The sequence below is a fragment of the Hippocampus zosterae genome, chromosome 16 (assembly GCF_025434085.1).
Source record: "Hippocampus zosterae strain Florida chromosome 16, ASM2543408v3, whole genome shotgun sequence".
NCBI classification, from domain to species: domain Eukaryota; kingdom Metazoa; phylum Chordata; class Actinopteri; order Syngnathiformes; family Syngnathidae; genus Hippocampus; species Hippocampus zosterae.
In genome coordinates, this window is record NC_067466.1 from 10000008 (window position 1) to 10013077 (window position 13070).

Below are 13070 nucleotides of genomic sequence, written 5' to 3' on the forward strand. Positions count from 1 at the left end.
ATGAATGAAAAAAAAATGTTTCGTGGAATATGTATTGTTTTATTTATTTTTTTATTTATTTATCTGCATAATCCTGATCTCGATATTTGACTGCAAAGTTAAAATGACTGCTCTAAAAAGTGTTATTAAAACACCAAAGCAAACAACTTTGCGCGAGAATGTACATAATTTATTTACTATAACATACTTTGCCCAAAGCAATAACCAATTTCACAGGTTTCTCCCTAATATTGTCCTATCGCTGTTCCAAAACAGCAAACATGGTCAGATGCTGTCGTTCTCCATTACGAGCATGTAGTGTCAATGTCGAAGTCAATAATACTTCACACCGCTGATGCTAGCGTAGCCAGAAATTTAAATCCATTGTCTTTATAATCTCAAAAAAAAAAAAAATGTAGCGCAAGTGATATGGTGATTAAAGTCGTAACAAGCGTATCTGCCTTGACTTTTGTGAGCAAATGACTTGTCAATAGCTATAACACGCTCTTACATCTTGTCAGCCCTTGGCCTTGCAGATGGAAGCGGCACGCAGTGAGAGAGAGAGAGAAAGTAGGTGGGGAACACTTAGGATTCTGTCTTCTTCAACTTTAATCAAAAGTACACTGACGTGCTGCAGCTCCCTCCCTCTCTGTCATAATAATAGGCCGCTAAAAATTCAGGAGGCAGGCTCCACATCAATCACTCGCCAGATTTGAGTCCAATGCAATAAATATGTAAATGAGGAGAAGCCAATGTCTCGTAGCTTTGAGATCAGCACAAGAACGGGGGTGAGGTGGAGGAGGGTATGTGTGTGTGGGGGGTGGGGGGGTACTGTATTAATTGCCCGTGGCCAGAGGAATCCTATTACTGTGGGCATTGATTATAAAATTGTATGTGTGAGTGATTTTCATGCAGAAAGTGGACGACCAAGCCTGAAGCCAAAAGTAAAGAAAGGGTCAAATTAGCAAATTGAACCAGATTGTTCGAGTGACTAAAAGGAAGCGGCAATGACAGAAAAGCCAAATCTAAATTCACATAAGATCACGATTAGAATATTTTTTAAGAGTACCGGCGAAACTAGAAAAAGAAATGTACAATTCAGTTCTAAAGTGTCAACAATTGTAATCTGGACTCTAAAATCTTACTTAGAGCTGTTTGACGGTGTCATTTCAGTGTGTAGTCGCAAAAAATAAATACATCTGTAAACCTTTTGCATTTATTGAGGTTTCCATATAAATTGGTTGATCTAATCTTGATCTAAGGGCCCCATTTTCCTGTGCAAATATAGTGCAAAGCGCTGTTTCGTATTTTCACAGAAGGGCGCAGTTAGAAAAAAGGTGTTTGCATTGTTGTGGGCATGAACACAACTGACTTGCTTCCCAACAAGTGGCAGTAGCTCCTCTCATTGTCTTTAAATTCATTGCAGGAGAGGCACAGGGTTTACCGGTGATGGACACAACAGTTCTTTGAAGTGTACAGAATTAAAAGATCCATTTAAAAGATTAATTCACCAAATTATTTACAGTTCATGCAGGAGAATGACATGCGCAAAGTGCTGAATAAAGCGCTGCAAGATCTCGACCTGCGGATGTTGTAATGCCGGCAGGGTCGACAATAGGCACTGTAAAGTGGGCCGCATGTCCGGAAAAAAAAAAGGGCATAGCAAACCACCATCAAACCTCATTACAACTGTGAAGTAGGGCGGAAGGGTCATCATGGTTTTTGCCTGCTTTGTTGCCTCAGAGCCTGGACGTGTGCCGTTATCAAATGACAAATCTGTTCCGAATAATACATTTTGCAGGTGATTTTAAAACCCTCTATCTGCTAAATGAAATTCGACAAACGTTGGGTGATGAAACAGGAAAATAATTCAACAACAGAATGTCTTCAACAGAAGAAAATACGGATTCTGGAATAGTCTAGTCACAGTCCTGTCCTGGACTCGATTAAGAGGCTCTGTGTAACTTTGAGCTCAAATCCTACAGAGAATATTGATGTTGTCAAACAGTACTGTGACACAGCAAATAGCTCAATATATGAGATGTGGTGCTTTGATCGCTTCGTTGACACTTGGTGACTGGAGCAAATAATACGGTAATACATCATTTAAGGTGACTTGACATAATTTCAGTAGAATATATGTATATATTTATATATATTATATATAAGTATATACAGTATATTATGTGTGTGTGTGTGTCAGTGTGTGTGTGTGTGTGTGTTTATACCTTGCCTCTATATGTACGTTTGTCTCCGAATGTACTTTATGTGTATGTTTGTGAAGAATGCATATATTTCCAAGTTTTGTTTCCGGAAGAAAAACAGTTGATGACTTTTGTACTTTGCACTTGTGAAATGTAAACCTGAAATAAATGAAATGTGTGTGTGGGGGGAGGTGGCGGGGGATAGGAAAATAAAAGCATGTATTTTGTGCCATAAATCAGACAACCTTTATTGTCCAAATACAAAGCTCAAGGTTTAGTCCACTGTTACTAAAAGCACAGTCAGCTCGGTGTAAATTGATTTGCTGGTCTCGTGTTTGACTTGCAAATCTCTCTCTTAATCAAGGCATTTTGCTCAGATAAACAGGGATTAGTTTGATTAACACGGTAGCATAATCTCCTACCAGGGAATGAAACGATAGATGACTTTCCATTGTGCTTAATCCAGAGAAAATAAAAACGACTCGAATAACATATGTATCTGTTATTCGAGTCGTTTTTATTTGGGTTTGTTTTTTTTAGCATTACTATTTTTATCCTTATCTGCATCTCTTCTCTATAAAGTTCCTGAGTTATTTGACGTTACTATTCAATTACACATGTTTTTCTTCGAGAAAAAATAGACCTGCCCTTGTTCTTTGTACATTTGTCAAAGTCTTTTGAATTAAAGAGAGAAATTAAATCCATACATCATGACAGTGCGATGCGTGCAAACTGAACACTGTGATGTCACAGCAAAATGGCCACCCCCTGAGATGGACAAATACAGTAGATTTTGCTGCTTACCGTAATTGCTTTTCCACAAATGCAGTATTAGAATGAAGAAATCAACAGAATGCCATGCTTAGTCTTTTGAGAGCGTATAAAATGTATTACGGTAAGGAATATAAAGGAATTCTCTTCAGAACACCTCAAGTATTTGTGGAATACAATGTGACATAACTCACCAGTGTTTGTTGTTTGTCGTGTTTCAGTTTTATAATATTCATTTTTTTTAAAAACTCAGTTCAGAAGTAAAAGTATGCTTTCTCTTTGTCCGATTTAATTTGTTTTAGTGCTGAAAATAAAACTATGGGATTCATACGTTTATTAAACTATACATCATCATTTTTCTGTTTATTTTACAGACAAAAAGCAAATGGATTTATGTTTGCATTTTGATCCGATCATATCTTGATGGTCCAAAAAAAATAAACCAAGTCTGTCGTTCCTCATTCAGAAAGTCAGCACAAGTTTCCAAATGTGCTGACGCAGTCGTAGAACAATTTTCTAACGATCCATGACAAAAGTGAATCTCAAGAGTCATGCTCCTCTGACAATTTTCAAATAACAAGCCAGGGTTTTTTCCGTTGTATTTTTACGTATATTGAATATTATCATGTTTCTCCGACTGTGAAATCATACACTGCATGGATTTTTCTGATTACCTGCTACTTTTAATTTTCATTGCCGTTATTTGACAAAAATGTACATATTGTGGCTTAGTTATGTGTCCATCAAATCAAAATGCCACAAAAGTACGTGCCAATTTTTGCGACGGCGATAATTTCATAAGCTTGCACATATAAGTCACCGTGGAATTGTTTACATTTTCCAAGAAGAATAAGGACACGCCGGAGCCTTTTAATCTTCCCAACACACAGTTGCCATTTCACTCGCACAGCCTTGGCTCGACTGAACGATGGCTCAGCCCCTGCTTGCATTGCCGCAGTCATTTCCAACCATATGTACCTCCCCTTTTGACCTCATCTGGATTGTGCGAGCAACACATTGGAGGAGAAAATGAATCTTAAAAATGGCCCCTCGGTGCATGCGTCCCTGCAGTTTATGGTTTACAACCCTCTGGGCTTTCTACCCCCCCCCCTCCCCCTTGGCCCAACCCCCCACCGCCCCAACGCTTCCACGGCCTCAGTGGTTACAGTCAGCACTCTTTTTGTGTGCCGTCCTTTATGTTTAAGGTATTGACTTTTGCCGTCAGACAATCGGAGATGCTTTAATGTTGCTGTCAGATCATATTTGCAGATGTGAATGTGTTTTTACAGCAGTATAAATATTAGACCAAAACTACATAGTTATGGACGTCCGAGTCTTCTATGCAATTTTATGTCCAACAATCGTGGTCAGCGGCGATTGATAATACAGAATGAATATTTCCTCATGTTTGAACTTCAGGTGTTATGCAGTGATTACACAGGGGCTGAATTGACAGGTCAAAAATACCGAATTCCAATGTCATGCCCATACACCGTGTTTCTCTATTTATGTTTTAATCAACACTGATCCAATTTGGCAATGTTTGCACTGTTGGAAAATAAGAAAGAACCATCATGGGCAGATGCACCAATTGCAAATTCACAACCATTAACACAGAGGTAAACAGTGATATAGAAATAATCCGGATCCTAACATGACGTCATTTTGTTGGTTAGATTTAAGGGTAGCTGTGTTCTTCCTCTACGGAATGGTTGAAATTTTTTTTTTCTTATTTAACAATTGACACACCTCTCATGTAGCATATTTAGTCCTTATTTCATGCCTCACTTGTAGTTTAGATTTGCAGTGGTGGTTTTAAAATGTTTTTTTTTTTGGAGGCAGGGGTGGTTTTTGACCTGATTGTCATCCATGTTTGCAAGAGGACTTATTCCGATCTGAATATATCCGATTCCGTGCGTTTATTTTTTTCTATGTACGCTGGCATGATGAATATGGGAATCGTGCCACTTCAGAATCTCGTCACTAAATTCATGCGAGATAGCTACAAAATCAGAGAAGGACTAAATGATAGATTTTAGCTTTGGTTTAACGTGTGATGGCACACACACCACGGAGCAGATTGAAAATGTCTTCTTGATGTAGCTTCATGTGACACATCTTGAACAGAACTGGATGTCAGAAGTATTTTCGGCAGAGATTCTTATTTATACACTGTCCGTATTCGTTTGTGACTCGCTCCCCATCGACTTTGAGTTTGCCTTTCACATGTGAAGTGAATATTGGTCTCCCCCGACTTAGTCCTCTTAGGTCATCCCTCAATCTATCTTGATAAGCAGTGAAAAGCTGATGGTCACTAGAAAAGAAATATATCCCATTAGGAATTGCACCGATCCAGAAATAAATGATTTCAGCATGTTGTTTGGTTTTCGGCAGGAGACGTATTTATAAATTGTGGCTTTACTATTTGGAGGCAACAAATCACAAGAGTGATGGTTGCAAATATTCTCCCGTTTGCGCAGGATTGCTTTTTTGAAACGCATGCATTTGCACAATTTTCATCTACATAGATTCTTCCATCCAGATTTTGGACACATCCACCCACCATCTGTGTATTTAATACTTGCTCCTTTATTTTGGCGAGTCCACTTCTGGGCGTGGTGATTTCCGGAAGGCGTTCCCACACCTGCAGTTGATGAGCAATCACCTCCTGTGTATAAAAACCTCTGCTGATCTGCAAGTGGGTGCCAGATGACTCACGCGTTGTGAAGGTTATTTTGGCCATTATTAACGTACATGTTTGCTATTTTTTTACTTTGTTGCATAACTGTTTGATTGTTTTTGTACTAGTGTTCAGCCTGGCTATGCATTTCCTTGATTTCTATCCTTATCCTTTGTGCCATTCCTTCATCTCATCATCAGTTCTCCAACACTCAGCCAGAACCTCACCTTTTTGTTTCCGAGTCACCATTGTGTCCTGAGCTTGGTCATCAGACTCTCACTTTCATCAAGCGCTTCCTTTGACCTGTGCCAATTGTCTCCCAATCACTTTCGGGTTCACTGCTGCCTTTTTGTTTTCCGTAGCATGAACATGAAAAAAACAAAACAAAGAAGTGTGACTCAAGGACAGCGCAGGCTGACTGCAAAACTGAGCACATGTACATTTCCTGAGACTTGAGAATGTCATTGAAGTAGAGAAAGCAGAATTTCAATGTGGAAAGGCTTTATGCAGCAGAGTTGGCTAGGCTATTCTGTTTGAATGAATCCAATCATAGTAGTCATTGAAATAAAAGGAAATACAAGTACATCTATCAGAATACAGAGTTTATGACTTGATGTTTGGAGGTTCATCAATTAAAAAAAGGGTGGTACTGACCACGCTCAAGAACAGTGGTCCCCAACCTTTTTTTTTTTTTGGACCATATGCCAGTATCCCATAGATATACGTTGATGAAACATAAAACAAAAAAACTCACCATTAGACCATTGCAATGAGTGTTTTTCTTCACAGTTGCTGTTGAGCATCATTTGGAAAAAAAAAAGGGAAGAAAACAAATCAGTGAACGCCAATAAATGTCATAGATAAAACTCACCGTAGTAGCCAACTCACAGTGACTTTGATCAAGTTAATTATTATTATTTTTAATCCAGTTTCTGTGTGGTCATGGTGCTTGGAGACTCTGCTCAAGATTGAAATCAATTAGCTTGTTACCTGAATAAATTACAGAGAGTTAGCTGGAGAGCTCAGCCTTGAAGTTAACTTCGGGCGTATGCCAGAGTTGGCTGATGGCATGAGACTGCAAATAAATAAAGAGAGAAATAACAAACAAAATTTGCAACAGTGTCCGCTTAAATGCATGTGAGAGTTTCCTGGGAGTGTCTTTTACAATATTATTCGAATGTGTGGCATATATTGCAACTGCACTCTCAAGTGCATTATGATATTTCACCTTTCCAACGCTCTTGGCTTACTATTGCGCATAAAATGAAAAGTACTTAAACCGACGTGAGAATACTTGCAAAGCTAGATTAGATGAGGAACGGCCACGTTTTAGTGTGGCTCCACCTGAAGCGCTTTTCGAGCATGGCGTTAAGTCAATAACGGACATCAGCGCTGAGAAAACATCTGTCGGGTTTTGATGCGATATAAATAAAACTGGATAATGTCATTCGAATTTATTGGCTCAATATTTATTAGGATAGGTCACCGGTATGCTGTAATTATGCGACAGCAATGACACAATTAAGTAAATCTCATTTGCATCAAAAGTGAACTATCTAGTCTGCTGAATAAAAATGACAATTATTCTGAAGACTAACTTTGATTCCGTATTTTAATGCAGTCTCATTGTCAAACTGTGAACTGTGAAATCATGACTTCCACAACATTCCTAGGAAATCACCATGTCTCATCACTGCTAAGCTACTTTAAAAACAGGCCCCCAAACTAATTCTTCATCATTTTAACTGTTTCTTTTTTACTTAAGTTTGTTCCTGAGTGTGTTGGGCAAGGTTAGAATGTGTGTCTATTTTCATGAGACTGTGACTGTGGATGGTATCAGGAACAATGACGCTCAAAGCAGATTCTTTTGTACTCAGAGCAATTGTAAGTTTATTCTTGAGATGTGATGTTACTCTAAATTGATTGTGTCAGAATATTAAGGGGTCCAAGAACACTGGTTTCATTTGAAAATGGAAAAAAAGTATTGCGTATCAGAATATTTCCGTAGATGTAGGGGAGGGGGGACCATGGCCAACCTTGGTCACCACTTAGCGCCACCCCTGACGAGGAGCATGCAGTGCATGAAATATCATTTTGCAAAACAATGCCCGGAAATTCAGATGTCATCAAGCCCTCATAAAAGGAATATTTCTGTTGTATCCAGTCCACATCATTTTATTTGACTTAATATTTTAAATAACACAATAAAACATACAAAACTATTTCCAAAACATGTTGACATTTTTACTGCAAATATGGGTGCGGGGGATTCCAGTTGGTCTTTGAATGCATGAAGCTGTTGTTTTGTTTCCAAAGTCAATTTCTACAAAAAAACAATCAGAATGTATTTTATCATACAGTGAATGGTCAGAAACATCCGTCTCAGCCTTATTTGAACAATCACCTCATTACAAACATTAGCTACTGCTGGCATTATGCATACAAGTGTGTCTTCGGTGTGCTTTGCTCCAGTCCTTGTGTGTGTGTGTTTTACTGTAGACATTGTAAATTAGCCACAACTTCATGAGTTGCGTTGTTTCATCGTTCGAGAATGTCGTATGCATGTGCGTGCACCTGTGTGTGTGTGTGTGTGTGTGTGTGTTTCCAATTACAAACTAGCACAGCGGGCAATCGCACAAACATAGCTACAAAGGTTTGGTTCTTTGTGCTCTGGAATCCATGTCCATAATCAATCGGGTTTTATACAATGAGAATTAAATAAAGGGGCTCATAGTAAACAGTTGACTGCCCTTCACTAATATTCTTTATTTATAAGGTTGAACTCATCGACAGTGTCTATACAAACGCGTTCTTTCAGACGTCGCATGACCTTTTGAAGGCAAATCTGTTTTGTGACACAGCTGGAAAAAAAAATGACATTGAAAAAGAAACAAAGCTTACACTGTCCTGAGAGAGCTTTTTGGTCAAATGCAACAAACTTGACAATCACAATCTAAAACCTTGTATTCACCATTAGCTGTCGAGAGCTGCTTTTTAAATACTGAAAGGTGATTTTCAAAGATACTGGACCCGAATGAGGATAAAGCATACAAGACCCAACGGGAGGATGAATGGACTTGACATGAACAGCTTACATTTTGATCTTTGAAAAATTAAGTCTGTTGTCAACAATTACAGTATGCATATGTTTATTGCTCCATCAGAGGTTCCGCACTACCCAGTGCTTTGTACTCATGAGTCCCATTTGAATACCATCGACTGTGGACGCACCAACAGAATCATGTTCAAGAATAGAGATTTTGTGTGAACTCTAAACATTTAAATAAATAAATAAATAAATACAGAAATAAATAATTACATAAATAAATAAATAAATAAAGTGATGATTTGCCTTCAGAGCGTCCAGCGTTACCACACAGTTCCTTCGCTCACCTCGGACGAGGGCTGTGACAGTTGGTTGGTGTATCCGTTGTCGCCGAGAGTGATGGTGGTGAAGGGCGTGCTGGGCCCGCACATCTCACTGGAGATGCTATGCATCGAGCCCGGGCCGTTGGGCTCCGGGCTGGGTGAATTAACCGGATGGTGTGACACTGTATCAGGATAACACTGCACCTCCCCCGGGCAGTGGTGCCCGGGGTGGCGATGCTCGATGGCCCCTAAGGGGGTGCCGGCGGGAATTGCTGAGGGCACAAAGCCCAAGTCTGCTGGTGTCTGTGCCTGGGATGATGGTGGGCCTTGGTAGTATTCATAATTCCCAGCTGGGCCATAATATTCACCAGGATAATCTGCGTTCATTCAGAAGGAACATAATACATGAGTAGGGTGGGAAAAAAAATTTGGAAGTTGCCACATTAGGTACACAGACTCATAAGAACCAATGTCATAAATATAATGATGCTCGCCTTTGGGTGACAATTTTAGAGTGGTAATAAACATCAAACAGTAGTTGGCCACTACATTAGGCAATATATTTGAAAAATGTACCCCCCACCCCACAAAAAAAACCCACACTGTTTGAATATCAGAGAGATTCTCTTTAAAAAATGCAATTATTTTGAAAGCTGCATAATATGGACAGTCATTACAATATTTTGACACTTTTTAGAGAGGTGAAGCTACTGAAATGAAATTCAAATTTCAGATACCCTCGGGTCACCTTCGAAACGCCTCCCAGTACACGTGGTGCAGTGCAAACTACATCCACCATAATAAAAAAAAGAAATTAGTATTATTATTCCCGATGTTCCCACAAAGCAATTTGAAATCCTTTTTTTCTCAAACACTCTACAGACAAGTTATGAAATTAAATATTGCAAATCTGTCGATGTATAATGCAACTGAACAAAGTCCCGTGCGGTATAAAGAAATCATAATCGATGTTATTTCATATCTATAGCTCACCTCCATAGTAGGAGAAATGCCCAAGCTCCGCGGTGTCCACCCGCTCTCCAAGAGCTCGCATCCTTCTCGGGGTGCGGAAGAACATGTGTCTCCTGGCGCTAAGCGCACTCAGTTGCTTCATGCGCCTCTCTTTGGACCTCCGGTTTTGGAACCACACCTTTTGGAAAAACATGGTGACTCGATATGCCTTTGTAAAATAATTTCAAAATGTATTTACCAATAAAACTACCGACACCGTCCATTTTTTGCGCGATGGAAGATTGCGCTTTTATGCGTTACAAAAGGTCAATCGGAAGAATTAAAAATAAATGTAAGGTAGGATAAATGCAGAGTTTTGACAAAATATTGTATTTTATTTCTGATTGCCGTTCAGCTGACCGATGCATGGAAAAAAATAATAATTTCATGGACACTCGCGTGCGTAAAAAGCAACCATTCCGCGTCCAAAACAAAGCGAGAAGGCTCAGTTTTGTTGTTTTCGCCCGCATTTACCTGGATGACTCTCATGTTCAGACCGGTCTCCCGCGACAGCTGCTCTCTGATGTGTCGGGTGGGTTTCGGTGTGGCCGCGAAAGCCGCTTTGAGCGTTTCCAGCTGCTTGGCCTTGATGGTGGTCCGAGGCCCGCGTCTTTTCCCGACTGCGCCTTGCTCGTCGTTCTCGTTGGGGCAAACGTCTTTGTCTGACAAATGGCCCGCCTCCGAGTCCTTGCAGTCATCCTGTTGCAGGTCCTGCGAGTCCGGAGATAAACTGGGCTCGCTACACGTCGTCACTGCCAATTGACACAAACAAAACGGCTCACTTGAGAAAACTCATTAGAAAAGTGCGCTGGGTCACGTGATGGTTGTATTCATATCCGGAGTGATTTTAGAGGATATAAAAGAATCCCAATTTAAATTTACAGACGCAGAACAAATGTACCCCCGGTATGAATGAAATAAAGACAAATTATGTTTTTTTAAAATTGTGCCGAATAGCGGTCCTTAACCGCAACACATTTTGCTGTTCAAATCCAATATTTAATAATTTTTTTCCACTGCGGGGGGTTTATTGCAAATTGGAATGCATCTGTTTCTTCATTTTTAATGTCACTGTGTAAATTTACCCAATGTATTTTCCTAAATAAATACAACTTGGAAACACTCTTGACTTATCAATATATTATTTAACAAAATAAAGCCAAGGGGATCTTTAAAAACGAAAATAACGATATAATATGGACAGAGCAAAATATTACGGCAGAGCAAATTATTTCGATGCTGAACATTTAAACACGCAATTATCAAATATGTTCATTGATAAAAAAAAATCAAGTACTGCTATTAATAACAATCATCATCATAGTAATAATCATCATAGCAATCATAATAATAATAATAATAATAGTCATAACACACCAGATAAGCGGTAGAAAATGGATGGATAGTAAGAACAATAATAATTAGAACCTGAGAGGTGAATGGTGTCTTTGCCGTTGTTGTTGTGGTAGTCCTCCTTGCAAACGAACTTGAATTCGTCTAGGATGTAGAGCTCCTCGCCGGTGGACAACTGCTTGTTGCACATCACACAAGTGAAACAGTTGAGGTGGAACACTTTGCTCTTGGCCCTGCGGACAAGATCACTGGGCAGAATCCCCTGGGAGCAACCTCCACACTTGGTCCCAAATCTCCTGTGGCAGGCAAGAAGACAGTAGAGCTATTCATGTGCGACATACGACACTACAGGATCTTGGAATAGTTTGTGTTTATTATTATTAATATTATCATTATGCAATACAACGGAAAAATTAGGTGATGTAAAGTCTTAAAAAAATAAAATCCGATGTGTATTGCATTTAAATGCAAAATGGAATGAAGGGGATGATAAAAATACAAAACAAAAACCCGCAATATAATATCTGCCCCAAAAAAGCGTGGAATATGTTTCCAATGCATGTTGGTATTTTTAATTGCTGTTTTCCATGAGTTTACATCCATAATTCATTTTTATTATTTGGCGATTCCCCCTTTATATTCGCCTTGCTTTACATCCATTATTATTATTATTATTATTATTTACGGATTTCATCTTTTTCCTGCTAATCACACCATACGTCTCTTTACCAGAGGGACAATTGTCGTATAATTTGAAACAAGACTCTTACCTAAAGAAGTCATTCTTGCAGTAGAGTCTGCCTTCTCGTGAAAAACACTTTTCTGTCAAAGTGCACTTGCATTCGCAGCACTGCACACACTGAACGTGCCACGGTCGGTCCAGAACTTTGAGCAAAAACCGATCGACAATTGGTTTTTCGCAGTTGGCGCAATGAATCATCGTGCAGAGTTAATTCCAATAAATAAATCTATTTTTTTAATACACAGTGCTTTCGGGCGTATTCCAGTCTCCCTCCGTCACCTCGGTGTTCTTCTCCAAGGATTTCCCCCGTTGCATCCAAGTCAATGTCAACAATGACGAGGATTATCCAACCGATTTAAACATGTCAAGACAATCCACACAAGACCGACAGCTCCCAAAAACGGGTCATCAGTTGAAAAAAGACTGCGAGACAACATTTCTGTAACAAGCACGAAAAAAAAAACGATAACAACACGGCGGGCCAAATCAAGTTGATCTCGGGAATAGTAGAGTCAACATCAACCCACGTCTGCGTGTCAGTAGATCCTGGATTGCGTCAAGAATTGTGGGGAAAACAACGAGGGGTTCTGTCAGTGTGTCCAACCTTGCCATTTGAGACCCATTTTCCATCTATTGTAACATCAGTCTGGAAAGACGCACTAACGAGCTCCCCTACTTAGCCAACAGCCAATCGCATGACGAGAAAGTGGTGACGTCACGAAGACGAAAGCCAATAAAAAGGCCGTTTAATTTCCACCCTTCTAACGGGAGCACCAACTGTATTAAAAATGACATAGCTAAATGTTTTATCGTGCAAAACGTCGAACACATACGCTTTTTTTAATCAAAATGAATATACATTTAAATAGCAGATATCCAAAAGCGAAGCTATTTTAATAGAACACCTCTAACAAAAATAATACACTCCTAAAGTAAATCAGAAAAATGTGGTACGAGTGTA

At 39.4% G+C, this 13070-nt stretch overlaps 1 protein-coding gene across 2 annotated transcripts; it reads right to left on the bottom strand.

Annotated features, from left to right (window-relative positions):
* Positions 1–7782: 7782 nt before the first annotated feature.
* LOC127587967 (LIM/homeobox protein Lhx1-like) lies at positions 7783–12790 on the bottom strand. Of its 2 annotated transcripts, none has more exons than XM_052046447.1 (5): positions 12138–12790; positions 11443–11660; positions 10489–10766; positions 9997–10153; positions 7783–9380 (listed from the first exon to the last, which is right to left on the bottom strand). In XM_052046447.1, exons 1-5 carry the CDS (start codon positions 12305–12307, stop codon positions 9004–9006), a joined length of 1200 nt encoding a protein of 399 aa, XP_051902407.1. In that variant the 5' UTR covers positions 12308–12790; the 3' UTR covers positions 7783–9003. The 2 variants fall into 2 exon arrangements, with proteins under 2 accessions (XP_051902407.1, XP_051902406.1); XM_052046446.1 differs by having other exon boundaries at positions 11443–11663; positions 12138–12780.
* Positions 12791–13070: the final 280 nt, after the last annotated feature.

Bases quoted from the DNA above. Each gene is read 5' to 3' on its own strand.
- LOC127587967 (XM_052046446.1), bottom strand. From the start codon at position 12,307: ATGATTCATTGCGCCAACTGCGAAAAACCAATTGTCGATCGGTTTTTG. The intron at 10,767-11,442 runs GTTCTAATTATT...GTCAATTGGCAG, and splicing joins AGACACCATTCACCTCTCAG to TGACGACGTGTAGCGAGCCC. The intron at 10,154-10,488 runs GTAAATGCGGGC...TTTTTCCAAAAG, and splicing joins TGAACATGAGAGTCATCCAG to GTGTGGTTCCAAAACCGGAG.